Genomic DNA, 18,489 nt, shown 5'->3' on the forward strand with positions numbered 1-18,489 from the left:
CTCAGCCTGAAATAAGCCCTCATTTGATTTGAATGCGATTAGATCCTTCAAGTGCATTAAATACAAAAAGTGGGAACCCAAATTCTATTTTGCCAGAATAAATTCATTTCGCTCTAACAAGGGGCACTTTCTATTAAATACCTCCTGCAAGAAAAGTTTCCTCCCCTTGTAAGATAGGCGGTTCTGCTGCTGAGCATTTCCTACTGTTAGGAAGTTTCTCTAATATTTAACTGATAGCCACTCACTAGTTTTCATCCATGCTCTCAAAACAACAGAGTAAAGGGTTGCCCTACAGCAGGGATCTTGAAGTCCACAAGTCTTAAAGCTGCCAAGTTTGAAGACCTCTGCCCTACAGTCTAGGGGTCAGCTTTTTAGGTATTGGGCAACTGCTGTTTTACATTGTTTCCATCCCTGCTTTGAAGAAATCCTGATCATGTTCCTCACTCCATCCTCAAAATGATGAAGATGCAGTAAAACAGATCCAAAATTTCCCACTAAATTCTGTGAAATAACTATCATTTTTGAGAAATGCCTCTTCAAGGGTAGATAGGGTCTAAAATTTCACGCCTGTCCAACACGGTTTATATTTCTAACTTGATTGACATCAGGGGCATTCGATCCTTCAGTTTAAGTGCCTGTAAGGCTTTGTGCAAAGAATTTAGCCTCTTGACCAGTATCTCTCAAGCTTTGCAACATGAGGATAAGTGGACTTCAACTCCCAGAATTTTCCAGCCAGCATGGAGAATTTTGGGAGTTAGAAGTCCACCTATCTTCATGTTACCAAGGTTGAGAAACATTCCTCTTGACAATTATACTTCAAGTTAAATATGTAAACTCTATGGCTATATTTAACATCGCTCGACATCTCAGGTGCTATGGGATGGAGGAATGATCCTAAAATGGATACTGAATTATATGAATATTTCCTTCTGTCCCAAAGCGTTTTACATGTTTTTCTGTGGTTCTTTGAAGCTAAGCAGATATTGTAAGCTCAGTGGGCTTCCGAAAATACTTTTGATAGTGATGGGCAATATTTTTAAACTCACTAAGAGTTGTCTAATCTTTACCGTGACTCTACTTAGGGACTATTCCCACTGCCTGGTATATGACCTATTCTTGTGTATGACAGAAGAACAAATACAGCCAAATTACATTCTCCAAAATGCTTGTGACAACTTTCTGTTTTACTTCCATCCTCTTCTCTCTTCGCTTTCAAGCACTTTGATATTTACAGATTTCCAGTTTAGTCTTGAATGAAAAAAAATCTCTCTCTCTAAAGCAGTGTTTCTCAAACTTGGCAACATGCGTAGACTTTGACTTCTGAGTGAGGAATGGTCAGCTAGCATGTCTCTGAGCAAGTGGAAATGACGTTGCAGCCATGACTGAGAGAATAGTGAGTAGACTGGTCTCATAGAACCTCTCTGAACATGGAGAGGACAGGAAATTGCTCACTTATGCTCTGGATGGTTCCTCCTCCTAAGAAGACTGCAGGATAGCAAGGTTGACTCAGCCTTTCATCCTTCTGAGCTTGATAAAATGAGGACGCAGACTGTTGGGGGCAATATGCTGACTCTGTAAAGCGCTTAGAGAGGGCTGTAAAGCACTATGAAGCGATATATAAATCTAAGTGCTACTGCTATTGTTATAGCAGTTTCCTCCAAGTTTGAGCCCTCTGAGACAGCTTAGGTTGTCACTAAGACAAATGGCAGAAAATTACATGACATTTGAATTACTCCAAGAAATATTGGGAGATGGATTATAAAATAAAGATGACAGTAAAAGTGAAAATATATGTCTTATTTTAATCCTGGTCAAAGAAACCGACCATGTACTCTTTTTTACTTCTAATAATCCCGAATTCATTCAGATACTGTGTAAATAAAGAAAATGATACGCCAAAAGAATGTCCTTACTGGTTTTACAAAAGAGGTTTGCTAAAGCTTCAAAGGAGCCTTTGAGATGGGAAAACTGAAGAGAGATGATACCTTACAACATCTGAATGAATTCAAGATTGCTACAAGCAAAGGAATACAACGTTGGTTTGTTTGACCAAGGTTAAACTAAGATGTTTTTCAATATAGTTACGGAAACCCTTTATTAACTTTTTGTTGTTACTAGGATTGAAATGTTAATAATTTATGAATCTGAATATGAGTAAGGGATCAGCTATGGAAAGAAAATATACTTGCATATACCTTATAAGAGATGAAGAATGGCTAACTTTGTAAATGTGATGAACAATCAAAAATCACTTCTTTAAATATTTTCTCTTTCCCCCCCCTTTCCTTTTTTTCTTCTTTTCTACTTATTTTTCTTTTCCTTTCTGGGTTTAGTTTGTATTGTCTTTTATTATTGTTTCTTTTTTTAAAAAAAAAATCAATATATGTCTATATATTTTTAAAAGGTATGACTTCAACTCCCAGAATTCATGGGCATTGAAGTCCACCTATCTTCCCCATCTATTCAAAGATGAGGAATTCTGGAAATTGAAGTCCACCTATATCTCAAGTTGCCAGGTTTGAGAAACATTGTTCCAAAACATCTCAGAACTTTTAGAGGTACATTCTCCCACCCCTTTGTAACACTTTACCCCATCTTTAGTACTACAACCTCCCCACATACATATACGGATTCCTGGGGGGAGAGGGGGAATTTGACCTCAGGCTTCCCAAGCAAAGGCTCACCAAAGGACAAGTTTGAAAATCCAACCATTTTGAAAGGCATCAGGTTGGGAAAGACTGGGTTATATATCCAACCGGCACTGCTGAGGAGGACACCCCAAATAAATCCAGACTGGATTGTTCCATTCTGACCTTCTCACTCTTGTTATTGTTACAATCGCTAGTGAGGAATAATCCTTGATTATTTTAATACCACCCAGATTTGTGTTGGGTTTTTTTTGTTTGTTTGTTTTTGATTTGATTTATATGCCGCTCTTCTCCGGAGACTCAGGGCGGCTTACAATGCGTTAAGCAATAGCCTTCATACTTTTGTATATTTATACAAAGTCAGCTTATTGCCCCCACAATCTGGGTCCTCATTTTAGTTTGTTTGTAAATCCTCTGGAAAATCCAACCAAGGATTCTTCAACAGTATCCTCTCCTACCACCGCAGAAGGTAAAATAATCCCAAAGGTGACTTGATCCAAACCTTCTCTGTTTAAAAAACGTCTTCCATTTTGTGAATCCTAGAAGTTTGGGCCCTTTGGGAGACTCTCTACTCCATCATTATTGTGAATGTATATTCAGTCCTTTGAATGACTGTGGCACCAGGTAAAACGGATGATTTTACCTCGGTTTTTGAATATAATCATTATGAAGTCCCACCATCTGAAATTCAACGCTTGCTTGAAAAAAAAAGTCACAATTTTAATCATAATTTGGTCCAAGGTAAGCAGAGACCAGGGAGGTAGGTGGTGGGATTACTCCTTAAATCCCCGGTTAGCTTGCATCTTCTTATAATAGTTTTCCGTCTCTTCTGCTTGCCCGTCCTTTTCCCCCACTGTTAAGCTAGCTGGTTTTCTCCGCAGCGTGGATTCCCGGCTGGAGGCTCCCAGAAGACTTTCTCCGGGGCTGGTTTCTGCTGAAATCAACGATGCACTCCCTCCCAGACCCACTGACACATTGATGGTGGCCACGCTGCCGTAACGGGCCTCCTCCTGTTCAATGTCGCTGACAGAGGAACCCGGTGAGACTCCAGCGCTTTTGGCAGGCCGGAATCCATGGTAATCTTTGCTCATCTCGTTGAGCTCGTAAGCATCTTGGCTATCCGAAACTTTCTGGGTGGCCTTCCATTCCCAAGGGCCATTTCCAGAAGACAGATGTACGACTGGGTGGTGAGGGGCATGAGCATCGATGGTAACCACGCTAGAGCTGTCTCTTTCTGAGGGAGAGCAGTACTGGGAAGAGTCAGAGCTGGTGGAGGACGAAGATGTCTCTGAATGCTTGGGTGTCACCGATACCATCCCGGGTTGCTTGGACATGGCAATTACCTGCATGAGGCGCGGTGGGTTGGCCACTCGTTGGGCGGCCCCCTTCTCAGCCATCATCATCCACTTGGCCCTCACAGCCGAGCTGCTTTTGGGTGAAATATTAGCACCGGCGTTCGCTTGACTTTCCTCAGGGATGTGGACCAGTTGAGTGGCCCTGGGTCTTGGCTGGATGAGGACCCGAGGACCCATAGAGGCACGCTCAGCCGTTCGAGCCTGGACAGTGGGGTACAAGGAAGGTGGGATATGATCCTCCTCTTCTCCAGCCAAGGAATCTGAGGCAACCCGCCTCGCCACCTCTTCTGCCAAGGTCATTCCACGGCCTTCCACTGATTTCTGTTTCCATTCAGTGATCAGCTGTTTAGATCGGGAGGCGTCCACCGGGACGTGGATGGTCATATGGCGGCGGGCAGGGTCATCCATTGAGGGGGTGCTGACTCGTGGTAACGTGTTGCTGAAGGTCACCATGTTTTCTTTGCCCATAGGGCTCCGAGGTGCCAAAAGGTCCACATCAACACTTGCCCGTTTCAAGCTCCCCAGCGAGTTTTTCTCACGTGACACTTGCCGGTTCATCCCTTCCAGCCGGGTCTGGGGGTTGAGCTCATCGGTGCTGACTGATTTGTTCTGGTGATAAACGGAGTCATGCCCACGTTGAGTCAGGGCTCGCAGAGCGTCCTTGGCAGGAGGGTGAGAGGGAGCCTTTTCTATTGGTGCCCGGAAGTTGCCCACTGCGTGATAGGCCTGTGTGTAGCAAGGAACATGGGGTAAAGATCTGAAAAAGCTCAGAGATGGATGGAAATAGATATTGTCCTGTTCCCTATTTTATATAAGTAAAACATATTTCGTATAGCTCTCTGGGACTATATGTTCTGACCCAGCCTTCGCAAGTAATGATAAGACCTCTACTCGTGAGTAAAACAAACCCCTTTTTATAACTGGGCACTAACGGTGTTTTATTCACATGGATGAACAAAAAAATCAAATGTAATTAGTCCCAACAAACCTGGGTTTAGGCAAGAAATTTGAATTGCTTGCTGTATCCTAGAAACGAACAGTTGTCTGCAACAACTGGCCACTCCCAAACCCCTCCTATTTATTTTCCAGTCAGGGAGGGGCTGGCTATCGTCTGCGTCTGCCTCTCCCTGAGAGCCGGTTTATTGTTTTTCTTTGCTCTCCTCTGTTCTCCTCTCTGCACATACGCGCATCTGGGATGGGCCCCATCTGTTCCTCCCCCTCACTCAGTTCAGGCCTCGAAGACAGCTGCCTCTCCACCTGGGGGAGGATGAAAGGCTCCGGCTCTGTCTCTGATACTGTTTCCTTATCAGAGCCTTCCAAAGGCTCTGAAGCTGGCCCAGGCTCTCCCTCCACCTCCTCCTCATTTGACTCTGCAGCTAGCTCTCCTGGCACCCGACGGGCCACAACACTATATATAGGAGGAGAGTCTAGGGGAGAGTTAAAAGAGGGATCAGCCTAGACTCCCTAAGCAGTCTAACTCCCCTTGAATTCCATGGACCCTTATCCAAGGGTGGGCTTCAAAAATTTTAGCAAGGGGTTCTCTGCCCAGTTGCTGGGTGGGCGTGGCCATGGTGGGCATGGCTTAATTGGCCTCCTGCACCATGGCAGGAGGGCATTTTTGCCCTCCCCAGGCTCCAGAGGCTTTCCTCGAGCCTTTGGGAGGGCGAACATGACCTCCCCAGGGTCTGGAGGCTGGAAACAGTCCAATTTCCGGCCTTCCCAAACTTCCGGTAGACCTCTTTTCCGCCCTCCCTGAGCCTCTGTGTATGCCCTGTACTTACCTGCATCCAAAACGGGCTGCGTGGGGACTCCTGGGAGGGGCAGAGTGGGGTAGGCAGGGCCAGCCAGGAGTGGGATTTGTGGGTTCTCAGAACTGTACAGAATCTTAGCTAGAAGTTCTCCCGAACCCCTGTGAACCTCCAACAGCCCACTCCCTGCCCTTATCTAACTCCAAGCAAGTGTTGTGGCCCATCAGCGGCCTGTGCAGCTAGTAGCTAATTCCGACAGCGAGGAGGCTGGTGTGGTGCTGCGTCAGCAGCCTGTGCAGCTGGCACTCGAGTCAGACAATGAGGAGGCTGGAGAAGATGTGGTGCCAGAGGTGGGGATTCAGCCAGGGCCTTCAGAACCTCCAGAAGCTCCCATAAGTGAAGAGGAAGAAGAGGAGCCTTTTCTCGATGCACGGGCACGCAGAGCTGCCAAAAGGCAGGAGTGGCTCCTCAGGAGGAGGTCTCCTCAAAAGTAAGGCTTGGGGCTAATTGGCCACTCCCTTAGCCTATTTAAGGAAGGACGACGACTGAGGCAATTTGCAGGGAACAACTTTGTTCACTCTCCTTCGCGTCTTGATCTTAGTTCTCTGCAAATTGCTTCTGGGCTTTCTGCCAACCATAGTAAGATTACGATTATTTATTCTTTGGATTCTTGTAGGATGTTAAGAAAGTTAATTAACAGCCTTTGTTTGAAAAAGACTGATTTAATTTAGCGTTCTTTGGGGTCTGTAGCTGGGGCAGAACAGCAGGTGCTAATCATTAGTTGAGAAGATTCCTGTGCTTTTTAGCAATAAATCAGTTGAATTGGACCTTCACTTATGGGTCCTGGTCTTTCCTGCCTGACATTATATTACTTAATAATGTGGGGCAAAAGAGAGATCTAATGGCTAGATACAGGCAGTCCTCAGTCCTAACTTAAATTTATAACAGATGCCGAACAAGCTACTTATGACCTGGTTTTGAAGTTTTAATGTCCTCCCATTTTGAGCACTTGGCTCTCATTTATGACCCTTTGCAGCACCGTGAAGTCATGTGACCACAATTTATGACAGACAGGCACAATCGAAAGCGTTTTAACAAACTGCATCGCTCTTTGGTTTGGTGGCAGCAGTGCCTCAGATAGAAAGTCCATGTAGAGAGTGGTAAGGACAGCCGAGATTATAGGAAGCTCGCTTCCTGTCATTCAGGATACTGCTTATAAGCGCTATGTGCTTAGTGACCCCACACACACACACTTTACAATCTATTTCTGTTGCTCCCCTCTGGGAGGAGATTTCGAAGTATTTCTAGCAGGACTACCAGATTCTGTGACAGCTTTGTTCCCTATGCCATCCGTCTGGTAAACTCGCAAGATTCGCTTTTCTTGCCATGTAAATGTATACATCTAAACTAGACTGTGTTGTTTCTCTGTGTCATATAATATATGTGGGTATATGCATAATTTTGTATTATTTATTTATTTTATTTTATTTATGTCATATTTATGTATTGTATATTGGAGGTGGTGACCCTTTGAGAGCTGTATGGAACAAAATTTCATTTTAATGTATGCCGATTACTGTACATTCGAAGTGACAATATTATTCTGTTCTGTTCTGTTCTGTTCTGTTCTGTTCTGTTCTATTCTATTTTCTCTTCTCTTTTTTTTCTTTTCTTCTCTTCTCTTTTCTTTTCTTCTCTTCTCTTTTTTCCCTTCCCTTCCCTATATTCTATTCTATTCTATTCTATTCTATTCTATTCTATTCTATTCTATTCTATTCTATTCTATTCTATTCTATTCTATTCCATTCCATTCCATTCCATTCCATATTTTCTCTTCTCTTCTCTTTTCTCTCCCTTCCCTTCCCTTTCCTTCCATATATTCCATTCCATTCCATTCCATTCCATTCCATTCTATTCTACTTTTAGTAAACAGGTGCCCTTCTGCTCCCTGCCCCTTCTTCCCATGGCACTTGGAAAGACAGGCACTTACCAAGTAAGCAGCAATGCCAGAACCAATCAAGAAGCCCACGTAAACATCAATAGGGTGGCTGCGGTACTGGGTGATCTGCGTCAAGCCACAGATGCCAGCCGCGATGGCGAAACCGAACACCAAGATTGGCTTGAGGAGCTTGGTGCTGTCTGAGATTATGGAGTTGAAATACATCTGTGGATGATAAGGGAGACGGTCATCTTTCCAGGGTAAACCAGACAGGAAACACCATTAGATTTATTTTATTTATTTTATTTTTAAATTTGTATACCGCCCTTCTCCCTGAGGACTCAGGGCGGTGAACAGCCAAGTAAAAGCATAAACTACAAACATTAAAATACAATTAAAAAGATATATATAAATTTGGCCCCATGATTAAAAATAATAACAAACAATTAAAAGCATTTTAAAAAGTGTTAGGCCAGCCCGGCTTGCTGGAAAAAGAAAGTTTTTAGATGAACTACTTCTACTTTATTGTAAGGCTACACGAATGTATTGACATTAACAAGTAAAACTCACAGATACGTAGACGGCAGCAAATGCAGACAGGGTGGCATGCTGAGAAGGGAACGTTTTCCTGGAAGGGAGAAAAGACAATTATACAAACATCCATGATCCATCTGCAGTTAGGAGACCTTAATTTCACAACACACTGAAAAGTTCAACCAAAACTGCACTTAGGAAGAAGCACTTAGGCATTTCTTAAAACTTTCTCCTCTCCAGGTAAGGTGAAGGTAAAGGTTCCCCTTGCACATATGTGCTAGTCGTTCCCGACTTTAGGGGGCAGTGCTCATCTCCGTTTCAAAGCCAAAGAGCCAGCACTGTCCGAAGACGTCTCCGTGGTTACGTGGCCAGCATGACTCAACACCAAAGGACGCTGTTATCTTCCCACCAAAGGTGGTCCCTATTTCTCTACTTGCATTTTTTATGTGCTTTCGAACTGCTAGGTTGGCAGAAGCTGGGACAAGTAACGGGAGCTCACCCTGTTACGTGGCACTAGGGATTCGAACCGCTGAACTGCAGACCTTTTGATCGACAAGCTCAGCGTCTTAGCCACTGAGCCACCGCGTCCCTTCTCCTCTCCAGACCCCTTCCCAATTTTAAAAATTATGGCGGACTCTAAAAAAAAGCTGTTTTTTTGGTATAGGTTATATTTAGTGATATTTATCGTATTAAAAATTAAAACTGACACATTCATAGAATATATACAAAATCATGTAAAAAATAGCAATATTAAACCCATTCAGGTAGTCTGTTCTGACCCAGGCTTCCCGAGAGCATGAAGCAGACTCCTTGTCTTGACAAAAAAAACCTTTTTATTAAGTTACTGTGAATTCCTCTCATTCACATCCAGCAAAGTCTTTCAAGGGAGAATTTACAGTCATAGACGTTATCTGGCCTGGAGAGCTGCCAAGCCGATATCTTCAAAACTTGGCAAGATGTCTATGAGAGTCATGAACCAATTAAGCAAACTAATTGTCTCCTGCAAACTCCACTCCCCTTTCGCTCCTCTTTATTCAGATTAACATAACAGAGTTGGAAGGGACGGGAGGGACCATTCACTGTCCACCTGTGGCTTTACTTCTGAGTTGACCCTTGTTCCTTAGCTGTTCCCTTCCCCTGGCAACTCTGCGCATGCGCACACTGGGAACAGGCTCCAGCTGTTCTTCTGCCCCACTGATGTCCAATTCTGAAGGCAGCTGACAACTGTCAGACGCCCTGGCCCCCTCTCTGCCTCCGATGCAGAGCACTCATCAGAGCCTTCAGGATTGGCCCATGTTCCTCCCCAATCTCCTCACTGTCCGAGTCTGCCACCAGCTCCTCTGGCTGCTGGCGGGACACAACATAGTCTTTGAGTTATGGCGGCAATTGGGACTGGGATTGTCCCTAAGTGATGCAGTCATAAAGCACAATGACATGTAACTGCATCGCTTAGCAACAGAAATTGAGGCAATTCCTGTTGTTGTCATAACCCCAAGACATGCGGGTCATTAAGTGGGAAGTTAAAAGCAAAGGGGAAAACAGGTACAATCCAGCTACATATGTCTGGCTTTATAAGTACAGCAGAATGAGACAGTAAATCTATAGGTAGCAAAATAGATTATTGTGCTACTGGCGCTCAGTCATAATAATAATTAACCAACTATGCAAGCAGAAACTAGTATACATGTAGTCCTTGATTTACAACAGTTCATTTAGTGACCGTTCAAAGTTACAACAGCATTGAAAGAAGTGACTTATGACTGTTTTCACAGCTATGACCTTTACAGCATCCCCATGAACATGTGATCAAAATTCAGATGCTTGGCAACTGATTCATATTTATGACGATTGCAGAGGTCATGCATTCACTTTTTGCGACCTTCGGACAAGCAAAGTCAACGAGGGAGCCAGATTCACTTAACAATCGGGTTACTAACTTGTCAACTGCAGTGATTCACTTAAGAACTGAGGCAAAAAGGTTATACAATGGGGCAAAAGACTTAACAAATGTCTCACTTGACAAGAGAAATTTTGGGTTCTGTTGTGGTTGTAAGTTGAGGAGTACCTGTACAAGGGACTAAATGCTAGTTTCCTGCTGCAAAAATGTTTATTTAGGAAAGGAATCTTAACTAGGACCATTAACATCTATTTTTAATATCTTAGTACCTCTTATTGCTTGGATGTTGGCTAAACCTGGCTTTAAAAAGGTGCAAGAAAGAAGCACAATACAATTCTAACAGTAAATTTTCAAATGACTGTCAGTTTCTCCCAGGGGTGAAATCCAGCAGGTTCTGACAGGTTCTGGAGAACCGGTAGCAGAAATCTTGAGTAGTTCAGAGAACCGGTAGCGGAAATTTTGAGTAGTTCGGAGAACCGGCAAATACCACCTCTGGCTGGTCCCAGAGTGAGGTGGGAATTGAGATTTTGCAATATTCTTCCCCTGGAGTGGGGTGGAAATGGAGATTTTGTAGTATCTTTCGCCTGCCACGCCCACCAAGCCACACCCACAGAACCGGTAGTAAAAAAAATTGAATTTCACCACTGGATTCTCCCCAAAATTTGACGCACATTTTCTAACAAACTGTGGTTTATTATTTATTATTATTATTTATTAATCAAATTTCTATACCGCCCTACTCCCGAAGGACTCAGGGCGATAAACAGCCAAGATAAAATACAGATAATACAAATATTAAAAATCCCTTAAAATTATTAAATATTTTGGCCGAAACACAGATTAAAACACCCAATTTATAAAATCACAAATTAAAAATTTAAAAGAGGAGAGTTAGGCCAGGCCAGGTCAGCCTGCTGACAATATTGACAATATTGTCAATATTGTTGTGATAGCAACTGATCCACTGAGGTAAACTTGAAGGAATTACACCTATTTATTTATTCAGTTTATATGCCGCCCATCAGGCTATCCAGAGTGACTCTGGGCGGAATATAAAGGGACGTTATAACAATTTTTAATTAGAAATAACCAGACTGCACATGACAGCAAAGGTTGGTTTCCAGAGCAGATGTAAAACAAAGGTAGGTGGACTCACCTGGCTGAGAGAATGGCATGCTGGTCTTGCCCTGAGCAGATATCTTGAGTGATGTAAGGGTTGGACTCGCAGGAGATAGCCAAGAGAGTGTAGTTGGGCTTACAGACGGTCAAGAAGAAAGGGGCGTGGTATCCTGTGGCTAATTGGATGACATCGGTCACCAGGGCTGTAGCACAGAGGCCAAACACATGGACACCTGAAGGGGGGGGAGCAAATTCAGGTAAGGTTAAGGCCTGGGAGTCACTAGTGGAATGAATGAATGAAAGGACAAGAGTAAGGAGGGGTCTTTGGTACATGCTGTGCAAAAGAGACAATCAACAAGCCCCAAAAAGGGAAGAAAAAGATCAAAATACTTCCCCCACCAGCAATCAGCATCTAGATAAGCTTAGATCAGGGGTCTACAACCTTAAACATTCAAAGAGCCATTTGGGCCCATTTCCCACAGAAAAGAAAACACCAGGAGCCACAAAACCTGGGTGGGCATGGCCAACTCAATGTCACTCACTTCCACCGGTCACATGACCACCTAGCCCAGTGATGGCTAACCTTTTTGCCATCACGTGCCAAAAGCGGGGGAAATGCAGGGGGGTCGCGCGCACGTGTGCCCACACCCATAATTCTATGTGCCCCACCCCCGCGTACCCAATGAGCCCAGTAGGCTTGTTTTTTTGCCCTCCCCAGGCTCCAGAGCCTTTCTAGGAGCCTGGGGAGGGCGAAAACAGCCTCCCCCCCCGAGGCTGGAAACGGCCTGTTTGCTGACTTCCAGTGGGCCCAGAAGGCCCGAAAATTAGCTGGCCAGCATGCACTTGTGTGCCGGAGCTGAGCTCATGTGCCCACCGATATGGCTCTGCATGCCACCTGTGGCACACGTGCCATAGGTTCGCCATCACGGCCCTAGCCTATCCAGCTGGTCATTAGGGCAGAGAACCAGTTGTTAAAAAACACAAGGAACCACAAAATCCTTTTGACATATCTCTCTCTCCCCTCCCTCCCTCCCTCTCCCCCCCCTCTCTCTCTCTGTATCTCTCTGTCTCTGCCCTGGCCTCTTCTCCATCCCTTGCCGTCGCCCTTACCTTCTCATGCCAGGCGAGGAGTAACTAGGAGGGGAGGGTGCGGGGCGGGGCCAGCCAGTGTTGAGATCACTTGATAGGGAGGCACAGCAGAGGGCCCAAAGAGCCACATGCGGCTCCAGAGCCGCAGGTTGCTGACCCCTGGCTTAGATTAACACCAAGATTAACATCAAACTAACAATCAAGAGGTAAACAATACCCCAGACAAGCTAACTGTAAACAGCCCAACCACAGAAACGTCAAGATCACCAACACTGCCAGGACAACCCACTAGAACAGGGGTGTCAAACTCAAGGATGCTTAGATCTGGCCTGTGGGGCTGCCCCGGAAACAGCGAAGGACTGCCCCACGGTGCCTCTGCCAACAAAAACGTGCCCCACCTGAGTTCCGTTTTCGTTGGCAGAGGGTTGCAGGAAGCCATCGCAGCTAAAAACGGAGCTCGGGAGCCCATTTTTGCTGGCAGAGCACTCGGGCCGCCACAGGCGCCCCCCGACATGAGTGACGTCAAGCTGACCACCACCACCCTGTCCACCCACCCCCCAAGGTCAAACACAACCCTGATGCAGCCGTCAATGAAATTGAGTTTGACACCCTTGCACTAGAATGTAAACTGGGAGCAAACCCCGCGCCCTACCAGCACTGATGATGTTACCTAGTTTGGGCAATGAAGCGTCTGCAGGAAAACAACCAAGCTCAGAGAGCACCAAGGACCCCCTCCCTTCAAACCCTTAGCTACAAATATTCTCTTCTATTGGTACAAAGAGTAACCTTGAGCATATGAAGGTTTCTTCTTAGCTTTCAAAGAGCAAGGTAAAGGTAAAGGTTCCCCTCGCACATATGTGCTAGTCGTTCCCGACTCTAGGGGGCGGTGCTCATCTCCATTTCAAAGCCGAAGAGCCAGCATTGTCCAAAGATGTCTCCGTGGTCATGTGGCCGGCATGACTAAACGCCAAAAGCGCATGGAACGCTGTTACCTTCCCACCAAAAGTGGTCCCTATTTTTCTACTTGCATTTTTTACGTGCTTTCGAACTGCTAGGTTGGCAGAAGCTGGGACAAATAACGGGAGCTCACCCCATTACGCAGCACTAGGGATTCGAACTGCTGAAGTGCTGACCTTTCGATCGACAAGCTCAGCGTCTTAGCCACTGAGCCACAGCTTTGCCAATTACCATGCCCTTGGTGGAGAAAGCAGAAGGATGCTTTGACCAAGGGCATCTTCCAGCCTCCACTCCAAAAACAGAAGCTGTCTGCCAAACCCTCACCACACAAAGTGAAGGATGGCAGTTTTCTATCAAGGTTTCCTCTTTCTTACAAAGGAACCTCTTCTAAATTTTAAGGCCAATCTTTTTTTTTAAACAAGGGGAGGGGCAAATTTCCCAGTGGACTAGGAATGAAAAATAAAAGAGAAAACTGATGGGGGGGGGAAGGACCTACTGGAATGGGGGAATTTTGTTCTAAAAGGTGCTTTACTGATGACCGAATCATTAATGAAATAATTGATTTGATGATCAAATAAATAGGGATTCTTAATCTGACTGAGAAAGGAATCCACTGCTTTTCTGTGACAACAATAATAATAATAATAATAATAATAATTTTATTTCTATACCGCCCTTCTCCCGAAGGACTCAGGGCGGTGTACAGCCTATTTAAAAACACAAAAAACACGACAACAATTAAAATTTAAAATCATTAAATAATTAGGCTCCAATTAAAATCCCAGAAATTTAAAATACCCCAATTTAAAACATTATGTTAATAGCCCTGCCTGGCGGAACAACAGGGTCTTCAGAGCGCAGCGAACAAGCAAACAGGTGTCTTTTCGGTCACCAATGTTGATTCAAAACAGCAGTGTTAAGACTCTTTGTATTCATTTTCTATTTTTGTCTTTTTTTTTTTTAATTTGGAATTTGCTGGGGGGGAAAAAACCCTTGTAATCCTAGCTTGGTAGGCCAACACTTTGTCTTTCAGACTCAGGGATATAGGTAGTCCTCAACTTACGGCCATTCTCTTAACAACCATTCCAAGTTACAACAGCACTGAAAAAGTTGACTTGCGATCTGTCCTCACACTCATGACCACTGCAACGTCCCCCCAGTCATGTGATCAAAATTTGGGCACTTGGCAATCGGTATGTATTTATGACAATCGCAGCATCTTGGCGTCATGTGATCTCTATTTATCACCTTCCCAGGAGGCTTCTGACAAGCAATCAATGGGGGGAGAGAGGATTCACTTAATGACTGCACGATTCACTTAGCAGCCACAGCAAAAAGGTTGTTAAAGCAGGTGTAGAATTTCCAGTCCCAATCACGGTTTACTTGAGGATTACCTGTACATAGTTGAAGGAGGGCCTACATTCAAGACCCCGGAGCCAGATCTGGCCTACAGGGGTGCCTACACGGGGCCATCCTGGAAACAGAGAAGGACCGGCCCGCAATGTCTCTGCCAGCGAAAACAGGCTGGCGAGCTCCGTTTTTGGCTGCGACGGCCTCCTGCAACCCTTTGCCAGTGAAAACGGAACTCGGGAGGGCCCTCCCGAGTTCTGTTTTCACTGGCAGAGTGTTGCAGGAGGCCGTCGCAGCCAAAAACGGAGCTCGCCAGCCCGTTTTCGCTGGCAAAGCACTCGAGCCACCACAAGCGCCCCTGACACGAGTGATGTCAAGCTGGCCACGCCCACCCCACCACACCCACTCCACCCCCCCCAAGGTCAAACACAACCCTGATGCGGCCCTCAATGAAATTTGTGTTTGACACCCCTAAACTAGAGACACTGGGGTGGTCAAAAAAGTTAAGATGCCAGCTTCAACGGTGTGGTTGGGGCATCATTAGGACATTTGATTCCAAAAAAGAGGAAGGGTGGAAATAGGCTTACCCACAAACCGGACCGTCCTGCGGAGAAAAGAGTTGAAATTGCAACCGCCGGCATTTATGCTGCCTTCAGTATTGCTACGGCCCTTCATCTTTGACTGCAAGCAGTACACGATGCCTTCGCCCACCATGATCTGCCAAGCAAAGCAGCAGCGTTAGACGCCAGCTCCTTCCTTCCATCTGCCTGCCCTGGACTCTCTCTCTCTCTCTCTATTTGAGGATGGACTTTGACTCCCAGAATTCCCCAGTCAGCATGACGAATTAGATGGGCCCTTGGATGCTCTCAATCCCGTGTTGGCTATTTCATCTGAACTGCTGCGCAACCCTCGTTTCTGATCTTTAAGATCTGCCTGAGGGCTTCTCCTGGTGGACCAAATGGATTTTCTGACCAGCAATTCCAACTCGGAGGGCCAAATTAGATAGAAAAACTAAGCAGGGACTCTTTGATTTCAAGCCCATCTGGTGAGCGTTTGCTGGTCACTGTTGGAAACGGTGGGATTAATGGGGTTTGGGAATCGATCCAGCAGAATCCGTATGTCACCTTCCTCCAGCCAGCTCTCTACCAGATGCCTTGGGTCTTTAACTCCCAGATGGTGACTAGGAATTGTAGTCCCAAACCATGTGGAAGGTCCCTGTTGGGAGTAGGTTGCCTTGTGTTCCTGAGGGAACTGTATGGGGGGGAAAAAGATAGCTGTTAATGATTTGGGCAGTCTTCTTCCAAGGTGAGAGTTTGATCACAAAGGTTCAGATGCCATCTTGAATCCCTTCCTCCACTGTAGACACCCCAGAGAAATTGCCATTTTGGATACAAGTTTTCCAATGAGCAAATAGGATGAAATGTCTGAACCGAGGACCAGTGTGGAGGTCAAGTTAAGGTGTTTAGACCAGTGTTTCTCAATCTTGGCAACTTTAAGATGTGTGGACTTCAGCTCCCAGAATTCTCCAGTCAATATGCTTTCTGGAGAATTCTGGGAGTTCTCAGAATTCTTAACGTTCTCACACATCTTAAAATTGCCAAGGTTGAGCAATACTGTGCTAGACTAAAACCAGGGTACTATGAATTGTATTGCTCCCTGAAACATGGAAGTCAACCTTTGGACTAGTCCCACCCTCTCAACCTAACCCACCCCGCACTGTAGTTGTGCAAAACACAGGAAGAGAGAGCATTATGTACAGTATCTTGAGTTGTACAAGATAAAGCTAGGTTACAAATCCAATACATAAAAGAAGAGTAGAGAAATGTACCATGGCCCAAGAACCAGTTTGGTGTAGTGGCTAAAGTGCCAGCCTAGAAGCCAGGAGACTGTGAGTTCTAGTCCCCACTTAGGCATGAAAACTGGCTGCATGACTTTTGAGCCAATCCCCAGGAGACTGTGAGCTCTACAGAGTTATGCACAGGGGTGAAATCTAAAATTTGTTACTACTGGTTCTGTGGGCGTGGCTTGGTGTGTGTGTGGGGGGGGGTATGTGACTGGGTGGGCATGGCCAAAATTTTTTTTCTTTTAAAACCATTTTTTTACATGTAAAACCATGTAAAATAATGCTTTCAAAAGGCTCTGACGATCCCAGCTGAGTTGCCTGATTAGCAGGCAACTCAGCTGGGATCGTCAGAGCTTGGAAAGTCAGAGCCATTTAAAAGGAAAAAAGGCTCTGATGATGGTGCGGCTCAGCTGGGCATGGGGGGTGGGGGCAGGGATTTTTGCTACCGGTTCTCCGAACTGCCCGCTGCCATTGCTACCTACTCACCCAAGTCGGTCTGAACCGGAAGCATTTCACACCTGGTTATGCATCAGCTGAAGAGGTTGTAGAAAAAATGCTTTTAAAAGGCTCTGACGATCCCAGCTGAGCCGTGCGATCATCAGAGGCTTTTTTTTTTACTTTTAAAAGCATTTTTTTGGCCAAAGAGGTTGTAGAAAAAATGCTTTTAAAAGTAAAAAAAAAGCCTCTGATGATCACACGGTTCAGCTGGGCATGGGGGGTGGGGGCAGGGATTTTTGCTATCGGTTCTCCGAACCACCCGCCACCATTGCTACTGGATCGGGCGATCCGTTCCGAACCGGGAGCATTTCACCGCTGCTTGTAGGTCATGTAGTCCAACCCCCCACCCAAGCAGGAGACCCTACACCATTTCTGACAAATGGCAGTCCAGTCTCTTCTCGAAAGCCTCCAGTAATGAAGCTCCCACCACTTCCGAAGGCAACTTCTGTTCCATTGGTTGATTGTTCTCACTGTCAGAAAATTTCTCCTTATTTCTAGGTTGAATCTCTCCTTAATCATTTTCCATCCATTATTCCTTGTCTGGCCTTTGGGTGCTTTGGAAAATAACTTGACCCCCTCCTCTCTGTGGCAGCCCCTCAAATATTGGAACATACTCTTTCAGTCCAACCCACCTCACAGGATTGTTGTTGTTGTTGAGAAAGTATGAGGAGGGAGTATTAGGCATGTTCACCACCTTGAGTTATTTATACAAATAACAAAGGCAGAATATAAACAAACAAATAATACTCACAGAAGCTGCAGGAGCTGCAAATGCCAAGCTTAGCAGCATCAGCAAAGGAATCATTTCTTCATTGCTTTCCACATAGGGCATGGAAAGGGCTCGGTCGTAACACTGGAAGCCCACCTTGGCTGGCCTGAAGAGGTCTGTCAGCTCCAGGAAGTAGAGAGTCACGATGGAGGAAGCGACGATGGGCAACTGGAGGCCGGAAGTAAAGCAAAGAGATTGGACCAGGGCAAAGAGTTGGAAAAACAAGTCTGTGCTAATGAGCTACCACATCTGGGAGCCGAAAAGAGAAATGGGGGGTTCAACATTCACCCTTAAACTAGGATGCCCAGTTTAAACCTTTGAGCCATCTGATCCTCCATCTTCCTCCAGTTCTTGAGGCAGGGAATGGTGGATTAGGAAACCATTAATTTTTTTTTAGTCCTTACCTCAACAAAGTAGAAGCAGGGAAGTAGCGTCATGCTGTCCTTGGGAGCCTTTGTCTTGTCCTTAGCAGAGATCATGGTGTCAGCAGTGGGATTTATAGGAACGGGTGGGCAGGGCGTGGGAACGGAAGCCCCAGCTCAGCTTCTGTTAGGAGACAAGATATATAGCTATAGATCAGGGGTCCTCAAACTTGGCAGCTTTAAGACTTGTGGACTTCAACTCCCAGAATTCTTCAGCCAGCTATGCTATGCTGGCTGGAGAATTCTGGGAGTTGAAGTCCACAAGTCTTACAGCTGCCAAGTTTGAGGACCTCTGCTATAGATAGATGGAAGAAACTGCTA

The 18,489-nt window shown here is 45.4% G+C and overlaps 1 protein-coding gene across 1 annotated transcript; it reads right to left on the minus strand.

Annotated features, from left to right (window-relative positions):
* Positions 1-3,421: 3,421 nt before the first annotated feature.
* On the minus strand, positions 3,422-18,225 carry PLPPR3 (phospholipid phosphatase related 3). The gene is made up of 7 exons (XM_070931769.1): positions 18,151-18,225; positions 17,729-17,914; positions 15,224-15,353; positions 11,278-11,473; positions 8,261-8,318; positions 7,742-7,915; positions 3,422-4,729 (listed from the first exon to the last, which is right to left on the minus strand). The coding sequence occupies exons 1-7, from the start codon at positions 18,223-18,225 to the stop codon at positions 3,422-3,424; spliced, it is 2,127 nt and encodes a 708-aa protein (XP_070787870.1).
* Positions 18,226-18,489: the final 264 nt, after the last annotated feature.

Source organism: Pituophis catenifer, unplaced genomic scaffold (assembly GCF_029215685.1).
Source record: "Pituophis catenifer annectens isolate HBS135680 unplaced genomic scaffold, rPitCat1.0.hap2 SCAF_1, whole genome shotgun sequence".
Lineage (NCBI taxonomy): Eukaryota > Metazoa > Chordata > Lepidosauria > Squamata > Colubridae > Pituophis > Pituophis catenifer.

Bases quoted from the DNA above. Each gene is read 5' to 3' on its own strand.
- PLPPR3 (XM_070931769.1), bottom strand. From the start codon at position 18,225: ATGATCTCTGCTAAGGACAAGACAAAGGCTCCCAAGGACAGCATGACG. The intron at 11,474-15,223 runs GTAAGCCTATTT...CCCCCCCTTCAG, and splicing joins CAGGACGGTCCGGTTTGTGG to GTGTCCATGTGTTTGGCCTC. The intron at 8,319-11,277 runs GTGAGTCCACCT...TCTCCCTTCCAG, and splicing joins CATGCCATTCTCTCAGCCAG to GAAAACGTTCCCTTCTCAGC.